Genomic DNA, 21,403 nt, shown 5'->3' on the forward strand with positions numbered 1-21,403 from the left:
ATAGGGTAGTTGGGAAAGATCACCATGATAAGGTGACACTAGAGCCAAAACTTAAAGGAGTTGAGAGAGTGAACCATGTAGTTACTTGATGAGAGAGTATTCCAGGCAAAGGGGCCAGCCAAGTACTAAGTATGTTGGGCATGTTCAAGGAACAGTAAGGAGACTGATGTGGCTAAAAGAGAGTGAGTTTGGGAGAGTGCAATAATGAGGTCAGAGAGATAGCAGGGGCTCAGTTCCTATCGGCTTTACCACTAAGGGAGATAGAAAGCCTTTTTAATCTCATCAGCAGCATGATAATAACTTATTCATTTAATAAGCATTTAACCTACTTTGTATCCAGCATTTGATAATTCAGAAGTGAGTAAGATACAGTGTCTGCTCTCAAAGTCAAAGTCTGTGGGGGGAAAAAGATATAACAAAACAGATGCTCCTTGACTCAGGGTTACATCTTGATAAACTCATTGCAGGTTGAAAATATCATAAGTCAGGCAAGGCACAGTGGCTGACACCTGTAATCCCAGTGCCTTGGGAGGCCAGGAGTTCAAGAACAACCTGAGCAACATAATGAGACCCCATCTCAACAAAAAAATTTAAAAATTGGCCAAGTATAGGTGGCACTAGGCACGCCTGTGGTCCTAGCTACTTGGGAGGATGAGGCAGGAGGATCCCTTCAACCCAGGAGTTCAAGGTTGCAGTGAGCTATGATCATTCCACTGCACTCCAGCCTGGGAAACAGAGTGATAACCTGTCTCTAAACAAAATAAATAACAAAATATTCTACGTCAAAAATGCATTTAACCTACGCGGGAGGCTGAGGCAGGAGAATGGCGTGAACCCGGGAGGCGGAGCTTGCAGTGAGCCGAGATCGCGCCACTGCACTCCAGCCTGGGCGACAGAGCGAGACTCCGTCTCAAAAAAAAAAAAAAAAAAAAAAATGCATTTAACACATCTAATGTACTGAACATCACAGCTTAGCCTACCATAAACATGCTCAGAACACTTACATTAGCCTACAGTTGAGCAAAATCATCTAACACAAAGCCTATTTCATAATAAAATATTTGAATATCTCATGTAATTCATTGAATACTGTACTGAAAGTGAAAAACAGAATGGCTGTATGGGTACCATTTTAAAGTTGGAAAAATCATAGGGTGAATCATCATCAGTTAGGGATTTTAATTCTTACCCAGTGATTTGAAGTGTTCTAGTGGTTGGGTGCGATAGCTCACACCTATAATCCCAGCACTTTGGGAGGCTGAGGCAGGCACATCACCTGAGGTCAGGAGTTCAAGACCAGCCTGGCCAATATGACGAAACCCTGTCTCTGCTAAAAATACAAAAAAATTAGCTGGGCATTGTGGCACATGCCTGTAATCCCAGCTACTTGGGAGGCTGAGGCAGGAGAAACGACTGAACCCCAGAGGTAGAGGTTGCAATGAACTGAAATTGCACCACTGCACTCCAGCCTGGGCGACAGAGTGAGGCTCCATCTCAAAAATAAAACCTTACATCCAGATTATATATAAAACTTTAAAAAATGTATAAGAAAAAGATAACTCATAGAAAAATGATTGAAAAGATTTCATCAGGTACTTCAAAAAATATTAAAATGGCCAATAAATATAAAGAGACTCATTTCATTTGTTATCAAGGAAAAACAAAGTAAAGCCACCATGAAATACTACTATACTATACATCCACCCAAATGGCTAAAATGATGTGGAACTTATATATTCCTGTGGGACTGCAAACTAATACACTATTTTGGAAAACGTTTAAGTACTTACAAAAGCTAAATAAATACATAGTTGCACTTACAACTTAGGGCAGGGGTCACCAGTCCCAAGGCTGTGGACTGGCCCCAGTCCATGGCCTCTTAGGAACTGGGCTGCCCAGCAGGAGGTGAGCAAGCAAGCATTACTGCCTGAGCTCCACCTCCTGTCACATTCTTACAGAAGTGTGAACCCTACTGTGAACTGCACATGCAAGGGATCTAGGTTGTGCTCCGTATGAGCATCTAATGTCCAGTGATCTGAGGTGGAACAGTTTCATCCAGAAACCATGCCCCACTCCCACCCCCACAACCTGTTCATGGAAAAAGTATCTTTCAAGAAACCAGACCCTGGTGCCAAAAAGGTTAGGGACCACTACCTTAGGGCCCACCAATTCCAATCCTAGGTATATGTCTAACAGAAATGCATATATATGGATACCAAAAGATGTGTAAAAGAATGTTCATTGCAGCAGTATTCACAATAGCTGGAAATGGAAGCACAGTGTCCATCAATAGAAGGAATACATACAGTGTGGTATACATAGTTACAATACACAGTATTGTAAAGGAATGAACTACAGCATGCAAAAAAACTTGGTTCAATCTCACAAGCACAATGACTAAAGGAATTTAGACATGAGTACATATGGTATGATCCTATTCTTATAAAATTCAAAAAAAGATAAAACTCATCTATGTTATCAGAAATTAGGATAGTGGTTACCTTTGGGAAGAGGAAGGGTTACCTTTGGGTTACTTTTGGGGAGGAGGTAGAGACTGACTGATTGGAGGGACAAGGGGGTGCTGCTAATACTCTTTGTCCTGCTCTGTATGGCAGGTACACAGTTGTGTTCATGTAGTGATGATTCATAGAGCTTTACCTTCATAGCGTATTTTTCTGTATATGTGTTTGTGGGAGGCAGTCTCTGAGATGGCCTCCAGTGATCCCATCCTCCTGCTATTTATGTCTTTGTATAATCCCCTCCCCCTTGAACATGGGCTAGATTTGTCAACTCAATTCTAATGAGTAGAATACAGCAGAAGGGATGGGATATCACTTACAAGACTGGGTTATGAAAAGACTATGGTGGCCAGGCACAGTGGCTTACATCTGTAATCCCAGCATTTTGGGAGGCCAGTGGGGAAGTATTGCTTGAGGCCCGGAGTTTGAGACCAGTTGGGTAATATAGTGAGACCCCATCTCTACAGAAAATCCAAAAATTATCCAGTCATGGCGGCACACACCTGTAGTCCTAGTTACTTGGAAGGCTGAGGTGGGAGGATCACTTGAGCCCAGGAGGTCAAGGCTGCAGTGAGCCATGATCACACACTACTGCACTCCAGCCTGGGTGACAGAACAAGACCCTGTCTCTAAAAAAAAGAAAAGAATACATAAATAAAAAGATTATGGCTTCCATCTTGGGTGCCTGTCTCACTCACTCTTGGCTGACTTACCCTGGGTTAAGCCAGTTAATTATGTCATGAGGCAGCTTTAAGGAAACGGCCATATGTTGAGGAACTTAGCCCCATCAGCAACCATGTGAGCAAATTTGGAAGCTGATCTCTCCACCTGTAATTGAACCTTCAGATGAAACTGTAGCCCCTGCTAAGAGCTTGACTACAATTCATGAGCGACCTCGAGCCAGAGGCACCCAGCTAAGCAACACCTAGGTTCTTGATCCACAGGAACTATGAAATGGTAAATATTCATAGTTTAAGTTAACAAGTTTTGGGGTAATTTGTTATACAGCAGTAGTCTTTCAATAATCTTTTTATTAATATATTTTTACAATATTAATCGATTATATAATCTTATCTACTGATCTTTATCAGTAGATACCTTTCAAAATGTGTAAATCTATATTCAGTTGGTGAAACTGTAAAGCATTTTTATAGTGGCTTTTGATGCAAGGCACGTACAAAGCCATATGCTAATAGTGGATTTTCAGCAAGCTCCAAATGTGAATCACTATGCTATTTTTGTTTTTCAGCTTTGTTACTTTGAGTTTGTCTCTGATGATTGATCGTATTTTTTTTGGCCAAGTAAGTAAAAGTATATTAAGCTAACAGCTATTTTTATTTTTAATCCATTAATACTTTAGAACAGAGGCAAATGATTTTTTAAATGATATGGGATACATTACAAAAGACTTCTAGGCATATCCTAATAAGCCTTTGGTTCAATTTGTTGTGCTTTCTACATAAAAGAGTTAGTACTCCTAGGTAATATTCAGGAGAGTACATTTTAAGGCAGGGAATTATTAAGTGAGCACTGAATGTTACCTGTTGCTGTTTCTGTCATTATTGTCAGCTTTATGCTGTAATTCAAATTGTAATGTTTTCAAAGCTTTATCTTCACAGGTAATATGTCACATTGTAAAGTACCACACAGTCCGAAAAATTTGTCTACTATCCTCTTTATCTCTTAACTGGATATAAAACTTGGATGGAGCTGGAGGCCATTATTCTAAGTGAAATAACTCAGGAATGGAAAGCCAAATATCATATGTTCTTACTTATAAGTGGGAGCTAAGCTATGGGATGCAAAGACATAAGAATGATATAATGGACTCTGGTGACTCGGGGTGGGGAAGGGTGGGAGAGGGGTGAGAAATTCTTATTTCGAGTACATATTGGGTACAGTGTACATTGCTTGGGTGATGGGTGGACCAAAATCCTAGAAATCACCTCTAAAGAACTTATTCATGTAACCAGAAGCCATCTGTACCCCAAAAACTTGAAATAAAAACACAAACTTAGACTGCCAAAATATGTTTGATTCTCACTTTGAATCTCAAAAATCTAGTTTTACAAATTAACAAAGAACACATTAATACTTAAAGAAGAAAAAATAACAGTTAAGAAGGATTTCATACAGTCATTAATTAAAATTATTAGGCCAGGCATGGTGGCTCACACCTATAATCGCAGCACTTTGGGAGGCCGAGGCAGGCAGATCACGAGGTCAGGAGATCGAGACCATCCTGGCTAACATGGTGAAACCCCGTCTCTACTAAAAATACAAAAAATTAGCCGGGCGTGGTGGCAGGCGCCTGTAGTCCCAGCTACTCGGGAGGCTGAGGCAGGAGAATGGCGTGAACCCACGAGGCGGAGCTTGCAGTGAGCCGAGATCGCGCCACTGCACTCCAGCCTGGGCGACAGAGCAAGACTCCGTCTTAAAAAAAAAAAAAAAATTATTAATGTAAACTATTGCCTGGTTTTTAGACTTCAATTCTGATTTAATGTCAAAATTGTATCAATCCCCTAATGCCAAAGATTACTACTTGGCACTAACACATTTCTATTTATTTTTCCTTCAACGGTGCCAGTGGACTCTGGTTCAATTTAATTTTTTGAAATTTAACGTGCTGCAGAACTTGGGAACATTTTATGGTTCTCATCCATGGCACTGGTACTTCAGTCAAGGATTTCCAGTTATCTTGGGTACTCACTTACCCTTCTTTATTCATGGCTGCTATCTGGCACCAAAGAGATACCGGATACTTTTGGTGACTGTGCTGTGGACACTGCTTGTTTATAGGTAAGATTTTATTTGTTCAAAAGGCTAAAATTTTTTATGTTACCAAGAAATCAAATTAAATTCTTCAAAAAGTAAACTTTATGTTTTGGAGGTGCCATTAACTTTTGTTAGTGGGAATTATCTTAGAAGATACAAGTAGTAGTAATTATGGAGGCACTAGAGTGAATACTTTAGATATGTAGTTTGCTTAATAAGGATTACACTCAATTTTTAAGAACTTGGGACTAATTTTATTTGCTTTAAAAAAAAAAAAAACAGACCAGGCACAGTTGCTCATGCCTGTAATTTCAATACTTTGAAGGCCAAGGTGGGAGGATTGCTTGAAGCAAGGAGTTCATGACCAGCCTGAGCAACATAGCAAGACCCTCTCTCTGAAAAAAAATTTAAAATTACCAGGGCATGATGGCATGTGCCTGTAGTCCTAGCTGTTGGGGAAGCTGAGGCAGAAGGACTGCTTGAGCCCAGGAATTTAAGGTTGCAGTGAGCTATGATTGTGCTACTGCATTCCAGTCTGGGTGACAAAACAAGACCCTGTCTCAGTCAATCAGTCAATCAATACTACCAAAATTTTAAATTGAAGGACCACAGAAATACATTCTAAAATAAAAATGTATGTATCCTTATTCCAAATTTGACTAATTTTACTTACTTGGATTGAAATAGAAATCCCGTTTTTAGAATGTAACTGTACTTTGTAATTTCAAATTGACATCATATTTTATGATTAGTTTTACCATATCATAATCACCTTATAACTAAAAAATAAGATGAATTTCTGAAGCAAGAAATTCAGTCTGAATACTTAGAAAATAAATAGATCAAGTTAAATATATTTTATATTAAATATATTACTTTCTCAATCTATCATATAACATGATAATTAATATTTTTTAATAATATTTGTTTTTATTATAGCATGTTGAGCCACAAAGAATTCAGGTTTATTTATCCAGTTTTACCATTCTGTATGGTGTTCTGTGGTAAGTGCTTTTGTTTGTTATAGAAAATAAATTATATAGAAATAGTCTAAAGACAACACATCCTCATTAAACTATTTCTATTTTCAACTAGGTTAATAAGGAATTACTTAATTGCAGATTAATCATATTACTGCAATATTCCCTTTTTGTAGTCCAAATATCTTTTTTCCTATATCCTCTAAAGTGAGATAAAAACATAAAGATCCTAGCCCAGTGCAGTGGTGTGCACTTTTAATCCCAGCAACTCAGAAGCCTGAGGCAGGAGGATCACCTGAGCCCAGGAGTTTGAGACCAGCCTACCATATGGCAAGTCCTTCTCTCAAAAAACAGACAAACAAAAAACCCACATAAATATCCAATACCCAAAGCAGTTTTTGGTGGTGGTGTTTCTATTTGGTGGTGGTGTTTCTCACTAAAAAGTAAAGTAACATGTCTGTTTTTAGATTAGCTATTTTAAGTTTATGGTTAAACTGTAAGGGTCTTCATTTTCACAAAGGAAAAATGTATTTACTGCTGTTGAAACTAGTTTTTAATGCTTTTAGACACAAAACATTTACACTTTTAAAACTCACTCTAAGGCATATGCAATTATTATTATTATCTTTTTAGACAGAGTCTCACTCTGTTGCCCAGGCTGGAGTGCAGTGGCACGATCTTGGCTCACTGCAACCTCCACCTCCCTGTGTTCAAGCAATTCTCCTGCCTCAGCCTCCCGAGTAGCTGGGATTACAGGCATCCGCCACCATACCCGGCTAATTTTTGTATTTTAAGTAGAGACAGGGTTTCACCGTGTTGGCCAGGCTGGTCTCGAACTCCTGACCTCAGGTGATCCACCCGCCTCAGCCTCCCAAAAGTGCTGGGATTGCAGGCGTGAGCCACCGCGCCCAGCCTGGCATATGCCATTTTTTAAGTAATTAACTCCTGATTTTATTCAGGCCTTTTCTCCATTTTTCCACAGTCTTAACATGTATTTTTTTGTCACTTACAAAAATTCTTATATGACTCAATTCAGGAAAATCTGGGTTTTTACATTGGTTGGTTTGGAAAAATTACGAATTGAAACTTTATTAACTTCAAGTTTAATTCGGAATAAATGACTGTTGACTTCCTTCAAATATTAAGACCTTAAAAAAAATCACTGCGTTGAGAGAGAAGAAATGACTAGCCAGCTGGAACTGGAGGCTGGAAAAACCCTAGGGAGTTACAGTTTTCAAACTTATTTTTTACTTAAAAAAAAGAAAAAACATTGAGTTAGGCAATGTTTGACCAAGTATACATCAACCCCTACAGATCTGAGATGTATAATCTCTTCAATTTAAGAAGATAAACATACAAATATAAAATCAAATACTAAAAATCTGTATTTTTGATACATCTGAAGTTCTGAAATCAAAGCCTCAGTCTGTCATTACTTTACAGTGTAACCATATACAAACGCAGGCACATACAAAAATTTAGACATCTAACAGCTATTTGGCAAGCCTTAAGAATAGCTGGCCCCATTTGTCAGAGGAAATCTGTTCATAAATCACTATTCAGATGTTAAATGGTTTCTGTTTTGTTGGGTTTTTTTTACAGCCACTTGAGTGTGTATTATAATTAAATCAAGCATTGGCAGAGTACAAAGGCAAATGTTTTTGTGTGCCTGGAGGGGACGGGGAGGTTGGTTAGTAACTTGGTTTGATTTCTGTTTTCATAAACCAGATTTTTCCAGCATTCCTCTTCTGTGTCCTGTTGCTTTACCAAGTATTTACACAAAGACTGAGTTGTCTGAATCCTCATTGCCAGTCTAAAAGATTGAATCTTTAAGTGGCAAGATCCCTGTAACCAGGGCCTATTCGCAGTTTATTGAGATAAAATGCTGATGAGGGGTAAAGAGAGCCCCTTCTAATAGGTAAGAATCACCCCTTCTTTCATCCTCTGTCTACTTAGAAGGATCCCTAAAAGACAGCAACCTAGAAAACCCCTTGATCTCCTCACAGGATGCATTCTTTTCCTCCACACCCTACCTAAGGTTCTAGAGTGGGTCAAAAAACTCTAATTCCTAGGAGATTTGTACTTCCACTAACAGTCAGGGCTGTTTAATGCCAAGAGGTTCCAACAGTAGGATCAATTCTGTCTAGTGATCTCACCTAGACAGAAATCTCTGGACATTTAGAACAGTTCTCTTTGGAGCTCTTGATGTTTTAGTGACCCAGTTTGAATCTTTCCTAACTACTTGAAATCTTGAGTTATACCACAAATTTCAGCCTTATTCTGCTTTTGTGTGACTTGTTTTAACCTATTTTTATGTAAACATGACAACTCTGTCAGCCATTGCTGTGTAAAAGGCCACCTCAAAACTGTAGTGGCTTAAAACTCCATTTATTATAATTTACAGGTCTACATTTCAACTGGGCAGTTCTCATCTCCACTGAGCTCACTTACACAGCTGCAGATTGGGTAGATAGCTCTATTGACCTAGGCTGGGCTCTCATGTCTGGGGTTCAACTAGCTGTAGGCCAAGTCTTCTCAGCTCTTCTGAGTTTTCTCTTCCTCCAACAGGCTAGCTAGGGCTTGTTCACTTGGCATAGGCCGGGTTCCAAGAGAGGGAGCAAATATGCAAGGCCCTTTGAGACAAGGGCTTGGAATTTGCATACTGTCACTTCCACCACATTCTTTTCATGAAAGCAAGTCACTGGGCCAGGCCAGATTCAAGAGTTGGGGAAATAAATGCCAACCTCATAGTGGGATGGGACACAGGAAGAAAAATAATTGCAGCAGTTTTTTCAGTCTACGGTAACTTCTCTTGCCTAATTTGAATTTCCCTTAGTCCTATAAAATAGGACTCAACTCTAGAAAATATATTTTGTGACTGGCTCTGATCTTTAGTGAATTGTTCAACAATGTGCCTCATTTTCCTTATATGTAAAAGAAAGGTGATATTTTAGCAACACTAATTCAATTCTTAGTTTGAATCTCTCATTTGTGCTGATAGAGTTCAGCACCCACTACTGATTCTGAGTTGAGTGTCTGCTTATCTGTTTTTACCACAGTGGCTAATATAGACTTCTCTCTTACTGGGCCACTTTGTTTTTCCATATTCTTTTTTTTTTTTTTTTTTTTTTTTGAGACAGAGTCTCTCTCTGTCGCCCATGCTGGAGTGCAGTGGCGCAATCTCAGCTCACTACAACCTCCGCCTCCTGGGTTCAAGAGATTCTCCTGCCTCAGCCTCCAGAGTAGCTGGAATTACAGGCCCATGCCACCACAGCCAGCTAATTTTTGTATTTTTAGTAGAGATGGGGCTTGACCATGTTGACCAGGCTGGTGTCGAACTCCTGACCTCAGATGATCCACCTGCCTTGGCCTCCCAAAGTGCTGGGATTACGGCGTGAGCCACCACAGCTGGCCCCATATTCTAATCTTTTTATCAAAATTGCATATGTACATTATTTCAGAAGACATTCCACAAGGAATTAAAAAAAAACTGTTCCCCTGCTCTCCCTTCTATTTCCTCTCCCCAAAAACAATCACTTAAGCATTCTTTCAGCTGGTTATTTTGGTATTTATCTCGATATCTCTAAAACATTTATAATGCCACTTAAAGGTCTTTGTTTTAGGCATTAACTGTTGAATTCTATCGAAGATGGAAAGATGGCTTTACTTCCTTAACAAAATAGCAACATAAAATTCTTCCTGGCCAGCTGCCAGTGGCTGACGCCTGTAATCCTAGCACTTTGGGAGGCTGAGGTGGGTGGATCACCTGAGGTCAGGAGTTCAAGACCAGCCTGGCCAACAGGGTGAAACCCTGTCTCTACTAAAAATACAAAAATTAGCTGGGTGTGGTGGCACACACCTGTAATGCCAGCTACTTTGGGAGGCTGAGACAGGAGAATCACTTGAACCCTGGAGGTGGAGGTTGCATTGAGCCGAGATCGGCACCACTGCACTCCAGCCTGGGTGACAGAGCGAGACTCTGTCTAAAAAAAAAAAATTCTTCTTGATACCTTCATCTGTGCCCAGTACCCTCATTATGGTTAGTAGTTCAAAGTCTCTCTTTCCCAGCCCCATTCTACTGTATGTCCCATTCCAGAATTGAACCACCTTTTGTTGTTCTTATCTAAACACTGAAACTAAGCTTTCTCAAAGAGTATTTAAAAATAGAAACAGTAACTCAGATATCTCTCTAATTGGTAAAATGTGGTAGGGATTTTTTTTCTTAACATTAGGTTTCCTGATAATTCTTGTCAAAACCAGGATGGAATCAGCAATGTACAGTCTCAGATACTCCCACCCTCTCTATTACCGTGAACCTTACCTTGGTAAGAAGGAACGTATTAGTGATTGCTGGAAAATACAGAATGCCACGCTAGATATCCAAAATTTTTAAAGTGTGTATATCAAGCTAAATAATACATGATGATTAAGAGATATGGCTTTATAAAGGAACCACCTCATGAAGTATCTTCTTATATGCTCAGGTTTTTAGATTTTATCCTGAAGAGTAGTCAACTGAGATGTAATGGATTTTAAACATTTCTGTAACAGTAATCTGATGAACATGATCTGATAGGAGCCCAGTGTATTTTTTTATTATAAAAATAAATGCCGATGGTACAAAAATAATTAGTGTGTCATCCTCAAGTCATCTAGTCCCATTCCCCAGAGGTAACTATTGTTATCACTTTCTTAAGCAGTTCTTCCAGAAATTTTGTGTATACCCACTTTCAAGTATCTTTTTGTAGGCCCAGATAACAGGAGCAAATTAAGTATTTAGGGGTGATGTTTAGCATCCAGTTAGCAATGGGTTGTTACTATGTGAAAGGAAGGAACCTATACTTTAGTCACTGGGGTACACACAAAGTCTTAAATCTTCAGTGATTGGGATACACATCATTTACGTGGTGGGGATGATCATTTTCTGAAGCTAGGTCATTTGAGGGTGGATTATTTCAGTGAGAACTCCATCTCCAAATTTGTGCGTGCTATTAAGTAGACTTACTGGATGTCACCTACTGGAATCTTGTTCATTTGTTTTAAATATTGATGAAACAATACTACTGGTCTATAAGAAAACCATGGACCTTAGGCTTCTCTTGTGGTTCACTCAGTCTAGCATTGGAACTGGAAAATCTTTCCAACCCTTCCTTTAGCAACTCATTTCTGAAATCCCCTTTGGAAGCTTTCAGTGCCAGAAGGTTTAAAAACCCCTCAGAGGCCTTAAATTCAGGACTCTTGACTTGTACTCTAAAGTTGGGTTCTTTTCTAACATGTGCACAAGTCATTTGATGATAACTGAAATTATAAAGATATTTTCTTTATATGTCAAATGCATAGTAATGCTTATAGGATGCTAAACATGTAAATAAAGGCAGTTCTGTCTGGGCACTGTGGCTCACGCCTGTAATCCCAGCACTTTGGGAGGCTGTGGCGGGCAGATCACCTGAGTTTCAGACCAGCCTGGCCAACATGGTGAAACCCCATCTCTACTTAAAATACAAAAATTAGCCGGGCATGGCGGCAGGCACCTGTAATCCCAGCTACCCAGGAGGCTAAGGCAGGAGAATCACTTGAACCCAGGAGGTGGAGGTTGCAGTGAGCTGGTATCATGCCACTTGCACTCCCGCCTGGGCGAAAGAGCGAGAGTCCATCTCAAAAAAATAATAATCATAAAGACAGTTCTATTTTAAATAAGGTTTTATCCCCAAACTTCATTTTTAAGTTGGAACCTGAAATATTTTTTTCTTAGAAATAATACCGTGACATGTAGTAAGGCTCCCAGAATATTCCACAAAAGCTCATCGGATCCATAATACTGTTGAAGAGAATTTTGAATGGCAACTGTTTCAGTATCCACTGTCCCCAAGAAAACTAAGCTATCACCTGACTCTCCCTGGCATTGTTCAGCTGTTCCTTCTCTTCCCAGCATTTTCTTTATATTACTTCTCTAATATGGAGATTCAGTTCTCACTAAAATGATCCATCCTAAAATGAGCTAAGCTCAGAGAGTTAAAATCACCATCATGTAAGGCAAGCATTACGTAACTTAAGAGACGCTCTGTCTCACCAGTACTGAAGATGCTGGAAACACAAGCATGTTATCTTCCAGCATTCTACCCAGAGTGCTATTTTCACAGTCTTGATCACCAAGTATTCCCATTTTGTGTCACCCACCTATACTATTGTATTCCTAGTGCCATAGTTTCTTTTTTTTTTTTTTTTTTTTTTTTTTTGAGACGGCATCTCGCTCTGTCACCAGGCTGGAGTGCAGTGGCACGATCTCAGCTCACTGCAACCTATGCCTGCTGGGTTCAAGTGATTCTCCTGCCTCAGCCTGCCTCAGCTGGGACTACAGGCACGCGCCTCCACACCTAGCTAATTTTTGTATTTTTAGTAGAGATGGGTTTTCACGACGTTGGCCAGGATGGTCTCTATCTCTTCACCTCGTGATCTGCCCGCCTTGGCCTCCCAAAGTCCTGGGATTACAGGCGTGAGCCACCGCCCCCAGCCTTGAATTAACAAATTATTAATAAGTGACTCACTTTACACATGCTCACCTTATAAGTATCTTCAAATAATTGAGAACAAACTGTATCTTCTAGGGCCTTGCTGTAGGATGGGCTTGCTGTAGTTTGGACGTTTGTCCCCTAAACCTTATGTTGAAATTTGATCCCCACTGTTGGAGGTGGGGCCTAATGGGAGGTGCTTCGATCATGGGGGTGGAGCCTTCATGAATGGCTTGGCACCACCCTGGAGTAATAAGTGAGTTCTCCTTATATTAGGTTCCATGAGAGTTCCCCCGAGTGCTGGCTGTACAAAAGAGCCTGGCACCTTCCACTTTCTTGCTTCTGCTCTCTCACCATGTGATCTCTGCACAAACTGACTCCCCTTCACCTTCTGCCATGAGTGGAAGCAGCCTGAAGCCCTCACCAGTGGATGCTTCTTGTACAACCTGCAGGACCATGAGCCAAGTAAATATAAATTAGCCAGTCTCAGGTATTCCATTATAGCAGTACAGACAAAGACAAGGCTTTAATGTAGCTTTTTGTATTTGAGCCTACTAAAGTAGATGTTGTTTTAGCCTACCAACCCAAGTTAAGTGCTTCAACTTATATTTGGGGATCTGCTGTGTCTGTGATTGGGGTTATTACAGATGGTTGAACTTTTAGAATCCTATTTTTTAATTTATTTTGAGACAGTTTCACTCTGTTGCCCAGGCTGGAGTGCAGTGGCATGATCTCGGCTCACTGCAACCTCTGACACCACGCCCGGCTAATTTTTATATTTTAGTAGAGATGGGGTTTCACCTCTGTTGGCCAGGCTGGTCTTGAACTCCTGACCTCAAGTGATCCGCCTGCCTTGTCCTCCCAAATTACTGGGATTACAGGTGTGAGCTAATGCACCTGGCCCTATTTTATTCATTTTTATTTTCATAGAGACAGGGTGTCACCCAGGCTGGAGTGCAGTGGCGTGGTCATAGCTCACTGTCCCCTCAAACTCATGAGCACAGGTGAACCTCCTGCCTCAGCCTTCCCAGTAGCTGGATCTACAGGTGCGCACTATCACGCCTGGCTAATTTTTTTTTTTATTTTAAATGGAGTCTCACTATGTTGCCCAGGCTGGTCTTGAACTCCTGGCCTCAAGCAATCCTCTCATCTCAGCTATTTTATTTCAAATAAAGCTAATTCTAATTATCATTCCTTTTAGTAGGTTCCTCATTTTACCATTTCAAACATCTTATAAATGTAGATTTAAGTGATAGGCTTAGTTTTCTTAATCTTGCTACATTTTTCACCACACCACTTTTCAGATTATTCTTTAATCAGAACTATTTCAAGTAGATTAAAAAATACTAGGTGACATGGATATGTGATATTCCAACTCATGAGGTATGAACTGTGGATGATATTAACATACTCATAGGAGGAACAAAATAAAAAACACTGCCTTGGTCCCATTCAGTATTGTACTAACATTTTGGGCAAACCAAGGTTTGGATGAAGAATACCCAAGTTCAAAAAGAACTATTATCTAGTTCTATAAAAAGAGTGTATGTAAATTATGAACAAAATGTCATGCTTACTAATAAGCTTAATCTTTTCCAGTGGAAAGGCCTGTTCTTGGTATTCTCAGTAGATCCTAATATGTCCATTAATAGTGGCTGTTGCTGAAGAAAAGGACTATCAGAGGGGAGAGAGACTTTTACTTATCCTTTTATACCCATCTATTCATTCTACTTGGTTTTTTCCTTTGGTTTTTTGTTTTGTTTTGCCCCACAGAATAATCCCTTTCATAAATCAAAAAAGAAAAATTGTTCAGCATCTCCAAATTGCCTGATTGTAGTGGGAAAACAAAATTTCCCACTGTTGTGGGGAAAAAAATGTAAGACATAGCACCTTTTCTTCCACTCATATACTTATGGAAAATCTCCCAGGTGCCCAATGGCTTATTTTCCTAAGAGGACACATTATTGGAACTCGTATTACACACTAAAATACCAATTATTAGTGCTTGGGAGATTAAAGAGGTAGGTAAATGGAATAATTAAAAGTCCTATTTATTTAGCAACTACTATGTACCAGGGCAGTCACTGGACATTTTTTCTAACACTTGAATAAGGTACTATTATCCCAATGACCAGCAAAGTAAAACGACTTGTGCTAGAACTGGAATTCAAATCTGGACCTGTTGGACTCCATAACCATAATCTTTCCACTATACCTCAATACCTTTTACTAGAAAAAGTCAAGACCTAGATGACAATAGTGAATGGTCAGAGATATGACTTATTGCTTATTTCTTATTTGTCTATAACAGTATTACAGTTTTTGCTATTTCCATTAAAAATTACAGATGTATTTGTAGTTAACATAACAAAAGACTGTCAGTGTTAAGGTTCAGTATGTCTATCTTCATATAGGATACTCATTAACCCACCTGAAAACATGGAAGAAACCAGCTCTAAGTTTCCTGTTTTTATCAAATTTGTTCCTCGCCCTTTATACTGGTTTAGTTCATCAACGAGGTACTCTTGATGTCATGAGTCACATTCAAAAAGTTTGTTACAACAATCCCAATAAATCTTCAGCTTCGATATTTATAATGATGCCTTGCCACTCTACTCCTTATTACAGGTAATAAAAGATGTTGCACTATATGCTGTTAAGAAACTGAAACTGACTACTTTAAAATTCCCTTTCAGATTCCTGGATTTGAATTAATTGGTCACTGATCAAATGATAAATTTTAAACTCCCACATATTTATTCACTGATGGATTTTAAAAACCACTTGAACTGTGTCAAAGAAAATGTTTTAAATAAACTTTTTTTCTTTTTTTTTTTTTTTTTTTTTTGAGACGGAGTCTGTTCTATTGCCCAGGCTGGACTGCAGTGGCGCGATCTCGGCTCACTGCAAGCTCCGCCTCCCAGGTTCACGCCATTCTCCTGCCTCAGCCTCCCTAGTAGCTGGGACCACAGGTGCCTGCCACCATGCCCGGCTAATTTTTTCTATTTTTAGTAGAGATGGGGTTTCACCGTGTTAGCCAGGGTAGTCTCAATCTCCTGACCTCGTGATCTGCCTGCCTTGGCCTCCCAAAGTGCTGGGATTACAGGTGTGAGCCACTGTGCTCGGCCGTACACTTTATTATTCTTTAAAAACAATTTACTTACACCTAATTCTGATTTAAATCAGTATAAAACAATTTGTAGGTATCTGATAGTCTTCTTAGTAAAGAAACTCATGTATTACTTACCTTACTACAAATCTCTGTGATACATCTTACACAATTTGAATTAATCTTAAAACATGGATTTTAGGCCGGGCGCGGTGGCTCACGCCTGTAATCCCAGTACTTTGGGAGGCCGAGGCGGGTGGATCACAAGGTCAGAAGATCGAGACCATCCTGGCTAAGCTGGTGAAACCCCGTCTCTACTAAAAATACAAAAAATTAGCCGGGCGTGGTGGCGGGTGCCTGTAGTTCCAGCTACTCGGGAGGCTGAGGCAGGAGAATGGCATGAACCCAGGAGGCGGAGTTTGCAGTGAGCCGAGATTGCACCACTGCACTCCAGCCTGGGCAACAGAGCAAGACTCTGTCTCCAAAAAAAAAAAAAAAATACCATGGATTTTAGTCCAGATTTACTACTGGATTATTGCCCTCATCTTAAACTAGACTTCTTTCTTTTTTTTTTAGATGGAGTTTTGCTCTTGTTGCCCAGGCTGGAGTGCAATGGTGTGATCTTGGCTCACTACAACCTCTGCCTCCCGGGTTCAAGCGATTCTCCTGCCTCAGCCTCCTGAGTAGCTAAGATTACAGGCATGTGCCACCATACCCAGCTAATTTTGTATTTTTATTAGAGACAGGGTTTCTCCATGTTGGTCAGGCTGATCTCGAACTCCCGACCTCAGGTGATCCGCCCCTCAGCCTCCCCAAAGTGCTGGGATTACAGGTGTGAGCCACCGCACCCGGCCTTAAACTAGATTTTTAATCTCTTTGGACATCAGTTGTCTCACCTGTAAAAAATTAGGGAATGCGACTAGATGATATTCTAATACTTGAATTAAGTGTTTCTGGGAAATATACTAAAATTGCCTCAACTATGTATGGCCTTTAAAAAGACATCCATTTGGTCCTGTGCTTTATTTCAGGAAGCTGTATTAGTTACTAATTACCCAGTAATGGTACAGGGGCAAAGGAGCCAGATTTCCTACAGAAAATTATATACCAGGCTGGGCGTTGTGGCTCACGCCTGTAATCCTAGCACTTTGTGAGGCAGAGGCGGGCAGATTGCCTGAGCTCAGGAGTTTGAGACTAGCCTGGGCCACATGGTGAACCCCTGACTCTACTAAAATACAAAAAAAATTAGCCAGGTGTTGTGGCGCATGCCTGTAGTCCTAGCTACTCGGGAGGCGGAGGTTGCAGTGAGCTGAGGTCATACCATTGCACTCCAACCTAGGCGACAGAGCGAGACTCTACCTAAAAATAAATAAATACATAAAATCTATAACTATTTAACTCAGTCTGGCTTTAAACAATCTGGAGTTAATGTCTCCTATGCACGTTCAATTAATTTAATTACAGTGGTTATCATTTTAGGGGAATTTAACACTTGGAATACTCCTATTTAACTAATCATTAATGCCAGTAATTAATATACAGTTTAGAAAAATGGAGATCCTAGCAAAAACCACAGGCTAAATGGAAGACATCAAGTATCCTTTCAACTTGAGGATTCCCTACTATATGTATATGTGGCTGAAAAAGGGACATTCACTCTCCGTGCTCACATTAGGGATAATACTGAGGAGAACAGGAATCCTAGAGGTACCAAGATGTTCTTTATACTTAATTTTGTAGTCAGTTGATGTCTTAGGCTTTGAATAGTTCACCAAGTTCTCCACACCTTTTCAAAGCACACAAGAGAGGAAAGTCTGATGCCTATTTTGCATCAGACTTGGAAGTAGAGAGCAACATATGTCCCTTGATTAACATCCAAATAAGTAATGGCTTTACTGTGGCATAGAAAGACTAGAGTAGGCCGGCAGCTTTTTCTGAGGAATTTCTGCTTCCCTTTGAAACAAGACCTTCATTTCCAATAAATAAATCACTATTAGGTCTTGTGTACATTTAATTTTTATGCATTTCATAAATAAACCTCCTGCATAATTATTAACTTCATTTCTAACTGGAAATTTTAAATGTTTGTATCAGTGAGGTTTAATTTTTCCTAAGGCAATTATAAACATGGCTTTTTGCATGACCTAATTAACTGGCTTAAATTGTCATAACTGGTATTAGAAATGAATCCATCTTTTTTATACTCTAATCTATTTTTTGTTTTGAGACAGACTCTTGCTCTGTCGCCCAGGCTGGAGTGCAGTGGCGTATGAGCTCAGCTCACTGCAACCTCCGTCTTCTGGGTTCAAGAAATTGTCCTGCCTCAGCCTTTTGAGTAGCTGGAACTACAGGCACATACCACCATGCCCGGCTAATTTTTATACTTTTAGTAGATACAGTGTTTCACCATGTTGGCCAGGCTGGTCTTGAACTCCTGACCTCCAGTGATCCACATGCCTTGGCCTCCCAAAGTTCTGGGATTACAGGCATAAGCCACTGCACCCGGCCTACTCTAGTCTTTCTATGCCACAATAAAACCATTACTTATTTGGATGTTAATCAATGGACATATGTTGCTCTCTACTTCTCAATCTTAAATAAAATAAAAAATAAAAAATAAAAAAACACTTCAAACTTGCCATGTGGCTGGGCGTGGTGGCTCACACCTGTAATCCCAGCACTTTGGAAGGCTGAGGCGGGTAGATTACCTGAGGTTAGGAGTTCAGGACCAGCCTGGCCAACATGGTGAAACCCCATCTCTACTAAAAAAATACAAAAATCAGCCAGGCGTGGTTGGCGGGCACCTGTAATCCCAGCTACTTGGGAGGCTGAGACAGGAGAATTGCTGGGAGGTGGAGGTTGCAGTGAGCCGAGATTGCGCCATTGCACTCCAGCCTGGGTGACGAGAGCGAAACTCTTGTCTTCAAAAAAAAAAACTTGCCATGTAAGTATGTGATCCATCCCCTATCAGAGCAGAAAGGGAAGAGAGAAAGAATCCTTTCTGATTATGACCACAGTTTCCTACTTTATCAAATACACCTATGGAGAATTACTCTCCTATTAACAAGTTAACTTACCTGGTCCTGAGGACCATTTATGTTTCTGGAACAGAATACCAATGCTACAGAATGTTGAGTCCCCCTACTGACCTACTTCCCTCCTTGAAATGGACTTCTATGCACTAGTTTGGGCTTATAGGTTATACTGCTGCTGCTGCATAGGTACATGGTATGAGAATCATGTTTTTTTAATCTTTGAGAAAATGAGTTAAAGGCTTGCTTCTTCACTTAACTGCAACACAGTTTACAGATTCAGATTTCACATTTTGCTAAGTATAAATGACATATCTTAAGACTAATGAAAACTTTCATGTTTTACTTGTATTTATTATGGTAACTTTTCTTTTCATAGCCATGTTCACTGCCCACTTCCCATGAGATTTCTCCAGTGCCCCCCAGACCTGACTGGAAAAAGTCATTATCTTGATGAAGCAGATGTATTTTACCTAAATCCCTTAAACTGGTTACATAGAGAGTTTCATGATGATGCATCATTGCCTACTCACTTGATCACCTTCAGCATTTTGGAAGAGGTAAGTAAACATGAAAAAGAGGAAAACTCAGTATTCTAATTTTACCCCAGGTTTAGGAAACCCTCAGGTAAATAGATAATATAAACTTTTTATGGTCTGTTTCAACCCACATTTCATAATTAGTCTTTTCTCCAGTCAAAATTAGCCCCAGTTCTGTAACTATCAAAGTATTTTACTTCCTATAAGTTAATTCTTTTATTAAGCAAAAAGTTGTAGACAGCAATTAGAATAGGCAATTCTAAAATTGACTGAAACAGTACTCAGCAAAATGTAGCCTTTATTTACTTAAACATTTATTTGCTTCTAGGAAATAAGCGCTTTCCTAATTTCAAGCAATTATAAAAGAACTGCTGTTTTCTTCCACACTCACTTGCCAGAGGGTCGAATTGGAAGTCACGTATATGTCTATGAACGGAAGTTAAAAGGGAAATTCAACATGAAGATGAAATTCTGAACTTTCCTAGATAAATTAACATTGCTGGGTGGAAATATTCAGATGCTGCTTAAATACTTCGGTAAACACTGGGTAAGATTCATGGAACTTAGAAAAAAGCTGTATGAACTGCTTTACCAAATATCACTACTGAGGAAATGTATAAAATACCACATAGTATAAAATTACATGTTAATACAATGTCAGATTTTAAATAAAGACCTTTAGTTTTCCTCATGGTGTAGTTTTATTGTTTCTTCCACGATATTCAGATGTGCAAAAAATTTCACAAGAAAACAAGTCAGCAAGCTCTTAAGAGGGCAGCAAATTCTTCACAAGTCAGAGGGCTCTTGAACCCACAAAAAGACAAGAAGTGAGTGTAAGATTATAAAATGTTAATGCTGAAATTCCAGAACAATGTACTTTTCTCAAGCTCTGCTGCAAATTTAACACAAACATCAGTGTTAATTACACTTTGTCATGTATGATTGAGCTTGCTTTAAGCTCTTACACTGAAAGGAAGTCTCATTTCATGCACAAAATCTGTTGCATGCCTGGCTTCCTTAATAAAACTACAGTTGAACATTTCCAGTGTCAAAAAAAATTCAACGAAGCTAAACTACAAGGAAAATGCAGGTTAGTAGACTTTTAACTAATGCTTCTGAGGAATAATATAAAGTTATCAAACTGATACTTAGAAACAAAAGAAAAGACATTGTCATCTTGGTAATTTCATTAGTTTCAATACCAAACATTATACAAAGCATAAATTTTTCTCTTACAGTTGTCTAATTTAACTCAATTGTGAATCAATATTGAGGATCAAAAGGTAATTGCCCCAATTCTATTTCAAGATTTGCCATTTGTCTTCCATTAGTGCGACCATATTTATGCCATTTACCTTCCCTTTTATAAGGCTGTGGCTGAAGGTGCTTCTGCTCTTGTTTTCGATGCCTGGAGTTTTCAATATTTACCATACGTTGCTTTTTATCAGGTCGACTGAAAGCAGTAAACACATTTTTCATCTATGTTAGAGTTCAATGTATTTAAATTTAAAACAATTTTAAATGTTTTCTCCATTAATCTATTATCTGAACACTGATAAAAGATATTAAATATCTGAATTACAATCCTAGTATATCCATATAAAAATAAAGGAGTCTGTATTAGTTTTTTTGTCCTATAGAAAGAAAAAATAGACAATAACTCTACTGGCAAAAAGGGGAAACACTCAAAAGATAACAAAGAAAAGAAATGTGACAATAAAATAATGAGATGTGTTTCCATTATTTTTCCTCCTTTCCTATAAAAATCAGTCCCTCCCCGCTGGCTTTATCACTCAGCAGAAATACATACGCATCTCTCACAAACAAAGCAAAACAAAAGTCTCAACTTTTTCTTACAGCAAAAGCTCACAACACCTACACCGCTTTCCTTAATGTCTATGATCAGGCTTCCATCACTACTTCACTGGAAGTCCATACTG

General features: G+C 39.3%; 2 protein-coding genes across 6 annotated transcripts in view; one reads left to right on the forward strand and one right to left on the reverse strand.

Annotated features, from left to right (window-relative positions):
- PIGB (phosphatidylinositol glycan anchor biosynthesis class B) overlaps positions 1-20,154 on the forward strand; it is a 36,972-nt gene extending 16,818 nt beyond the window's left edge. For both annotated transcript variants that reach the window (XM_055363179.2, XM_063698555.1), the window contains 6 exons: positions 3,769-3,820; positions 5,107-5,318; positions 6,234-6,298; positions 15,198-15,411; positions 19,304-19,484; positions 19,792-20,154. In XM_055363179.2, coding sequence (XP_055219154.2) covers positions 3,769-3,820; positions 5,107-5,318; positions 6,234-6,298; positions 15,198-15,411; positions 19,304-19,484; positions 19,792-19,938 — 871 coding nt within the window. In that variant the 3' untranslated portion in view covers positions 19,939-20,154. The remainder of the gene's footprint in view (positions 1-3,768; positions 3,821-5,106; positions 5,319-6,233; positions 6,299-15,197; positions 15,412-19,303; positions 19,485-19,791) is intronic.
- CCPG1 (cell cycle progression 1) overlaps positions 1-21,403 on the reverse strand; it is an 89,117-nt gene that overhangs the window by 18,224 nt on the left and 49,490 nt on the right. For 2 of the 4 annotated variants that reach the window (XM_004056220.5, XM_019010807.4), the window contains exon 9: positions 19,745-20,916. In XM_004056220.5, the coding sequence (XP_004056268.5) occupies positions 20,727-20,916 (190 nt within the window). In that variant the 3' untranslated portion in view covers positions 19,745-20,726. Of the gene's footprint in view, positions 1-12,830; positions 13,230-19,744; positions 20,917-21,403 lie in introns of those variants that run through there. The other 2 variants (XM_055363178.2, XM_063698554.1) reach the window with 2 other exon arrangements.

This window comes from Gorilla gorilla, chromosome 16, assembly GCF_029281585.2.
Source record: "Gorilla gorilla gorilla isolate KB3781 chromosome 16, NHGRI_mGorGor1-v2.1_pri, whole genome shotgun sequence".
Lineage (NCBI taxonomy): Eukaryota > Metazoa > Chordata > Mammalia > Primates > Hominidae > Gorilla > Gorilla gorilla.